Here is a 3,009-nt window from a genome sequence, read left to right as displayed (position 1 = left end):
ACCTACCAGTCTTAATGGTACATCGCATTATGTAGGCCTCAGAACACTTGAAACCTCTCCTTGAGTGTGGCAACTGATGATGTCACGACTAAGGCAGAAGGCATTGGCCCACCTTCCACCAATAGGAAACATGGATGTAGGGAGCAGGATGCCTGACAAAGGAGGTACCATGGGCCTTCCCATCCCTGGATCCTGTCAATTGTGAGGGTAACATGTTGTGACATCACAGCAGAAATATGTAAGTCAGTCTTTTCGAAATGGCCCAAGTTATGGAAGTTGTGACATCAGAAACACTCCTTTTTTTTTTTTTTTCAGTGATACTTCATTTATTTTACTTTCATTAATAAAATGTTTTTCTGTCATACATGATTGGACACATATTTTGCTTTAAAATTAACAGTCACAAATGAAGAAACAATGGTTTATTTTTCTAATCAAATTGACCAAGCTGCTGCATCTTAAGGCCTCCACAAATGTTGCATCTTACTATTTTCACTGAACAAAGACCTTCTATTTTGTTACCAGTAAACAGGGATTTTGTTTCTCCAGTGGTTTCCATTTACCAAGCAGTCATGACAGATTGTTAAATATGGTGCCTACTGCTTTCAGGGGATTCTATCAGATGAATCCTCATTTCCAGTGCAATGGCTATTTGCAATCTTTCATTGAAAGTCCACCCATCAGGACTCTCTATCGTGGTTGGCCAAGGAGTCCTGCTTTGGCTGCCAGGGCTTCATTCTGCTGAATATGATATTCCTGAAATCTCATTGATATTCTTTGTGTCATTTTTAAGTACTTCTGTAGGCAATGTTCTGAACAGGTGATCTCTTCAGGTTTTACTTCTCTTGTTGTGAAGTCTTTAACACAATCCAAAAAGCAGGTTTCGGTAAGTTTGTTGTAGGTTCCAAGGAATTCCTTAAACTGTTTTATCTGATCAGATTCTGGTATTTGCGCAGCCATATTCTTTTGATACGTTTATTAGTCACTTAATTGCAGGCTCCCGCATGAGACACCCGTACGAGGATGAGGGGCTGCGATGTCTATCCAGCCCGGGGCTGACTGTCGGAGTCCGGGCGGGCGCTGCGGCCGCTGGATGGCAGAGAACACGTGGGAGAGATCCAGAAACACTCCTAATGCTGGTTATTACTTGGGTACCTTTGCTGAAGTTTCAGATATCCTAAAGGATCACTACCTTTCTGGTGCATCCCTCTAAACATTCATGGCAGAACCCCATAGGTAGGAAGCAAGACATGAGAACAGACCTCATGGGCTATAGCTACAGTCTTTGATTAGGTAAGAGAATAGCCATTGGGAAGGGATCCCCAAAGGTAATTCTCAGAGGGCAGTCATCAAGTCCTCACAGTGGATGCAAAAGGACATTTTCCTAGTAAGAAGTGGTGCCTTGGGTCTCTCAGAGAGCACTGTGTTGGAGTATGTGAAGTGTAATGTCAGTGGTGATTCCTGAAACCCTGTAAGCTCCCTCCACTCAAGCAAGTTGAGGATATGAGGATGCATGTATATCTTGGCCACTACTGCTTGCTAGATCAGTCTTATCATTGTCCATGTCAATCCCTGTGATATGGACCTCAATACTGTTAAATCAACTCCTTGGGTGTGGTGACATATGATATAATTAGAGAGAAGATGGCTATTGGCCACCTTCCCCCAGTGGGAATGCATACTGACTTGGAAGGTCAGCAATGCCTCACAATGGAGGCATCAAGCCATCTTCCTCATAAGGGTTTCCTGAGACTGTCAGAGAATGCAGTTTGGAAGCTTGTGTAATTTAAAATCAGTGATGACTTTTGAAATCCTCTAATCTGTTTCCCTGTGTTGAGTGCAGGGTATTGGTGTGGAGTTGAAATGTGGAAAGCTCTTCTTTCCCTTTTTTCTTTCTAGAACTACTCTCTTAAGTCTTAAGATCAGGTCCTATGAACTTCAGTGCTGTTAAACCTGCCAGTTGGGTTTGGTAACAGTGATGTCATGGGAAAGGAGGATAGCCATTGGTCCCTTTCTCCCAATAGAAAGCCCTCTTGGATAGGACAATGATGCTTCATAATGGAGACATCATGGCTTTTTCCTATTAAGGGTCCTCAGCCACTCACTGAGCATTTTGTGCAAGCATGTGTAAGGACAGTTGAACATGACTTTTGAAACTCTCTAATTCCTCCCCCCAGTAGAATGTAGAGTGTGTGTGAAGGTCTGAAATGAAAAGCACTTCTTTCTAGAAGTACACCACTAGGTCTTAATGTCAACCTTTATGGACTTCAGAGATGTTAAATCTGCCAAATGAGGGTGGCAACAGTTGACATCATAAGGAAGGAGGACAGCCATTGTCTGCTTTCTTCCAATGGGAAACTTTCTTGGTTAGGCTAGTGATGCTTCACAGTTGAGGCATCATGGCTTCTTCCTGCTTAAAGTCCTCAGCCACTCAGAGAGCACCTTGTGCAGCATGTGTAAGGAAAATCGAATAGTACTTTTGAATGCCCCTCACTCCTTCCCTTAGTAGAGTGTAGGTATATGTGGAGGTCTAACGTGTAAAGTACTTCTTTCTAGAAGTACACTTACCAGTCTTTTTCCCCTTTATTTTATTTTTATTTTTTTCTGTCATATTATTCTTGTACTGGGGATACATCGTGACTTTACAAAAGTGCTTACAATATATCATAGTTAAATTCACTCCCTCAATCCTTCTTCTTTCCCTCCCCCTCCCCACTCTTGGAAAAGTTTCAACAGGTCCCACTTTCCATTTTCACACATGAGTACATAATATTTCCTCATATTCACCCTCGTCCTTATGTCCCCCTCCCTCACACTTGTACTAACCCCCAGACAGGACTTGTTTTACCTTCCTGTTCTCCATTTTTGTTTGTTTAAGACATCTCTACAGGGAGTTTCACTGTGACACTTCCATGTACATATTATAACCTGAATTGGTTCATCCCCTCTATTTTTCTCCTTTCTACCTTAGTTCCCTTCTTATGATCACTTCAACACATTTAAAAATTC

The 3,009-nt window shown here is 42.1% G+C and overlaps 1 protein-coding gene across 1 annotated transcript; it reads right to left on the bottom strand.

Moving 5' to 3' along the window:
- Positions 1–393: 393 nt before the first annotated feature.
- On the bottom strand, positions 394–1,106 carry LOC141419915 (mitochondrial import inner membrane translocase subunit Tim9). The gene has a single exon (XM_074064323.1). The coding sequence runs from the start codon at positions 958–960 to the stop codon at positions 691–693; it is 270 nt and encodes an 89-aa protein (XP_073920424.1). The 5' UTR covers positions 961–1,106; the 3' UTR covers positions 394–690.
- Between the last annotated feature and the right edge of the window lie 1,903 nt (positions 1,107–3,009).

The sequence above is a fragment of the Castor canadensis genome, chromosome X (genome assembly GCF_047511655.1).
Source record: "Castor canadensis chromosome X, mCasCan1.hap1v2, whole genome shotgun sequence".
NCBI classification, from domain to species: Eukaryota; Metazoa; Chordata; class Mammalia; order Rodentia; family Castoridae; genus Castor; species Castor canadensis.
Note: the sequence above shows the minus strand (reverse complement) of the source record. Positions and strands in the feature narration are given on the sequence as shown.

Excerpts from the sequence above, each read along its gene's own strand:
- LOC141419915 (XM_074064323.1), bottom strand. The coding sequence starts at position 960 with ATGGCTGCGCAAATACCAGAATCTGATCAGATAAAACAGTTTAAGGAA.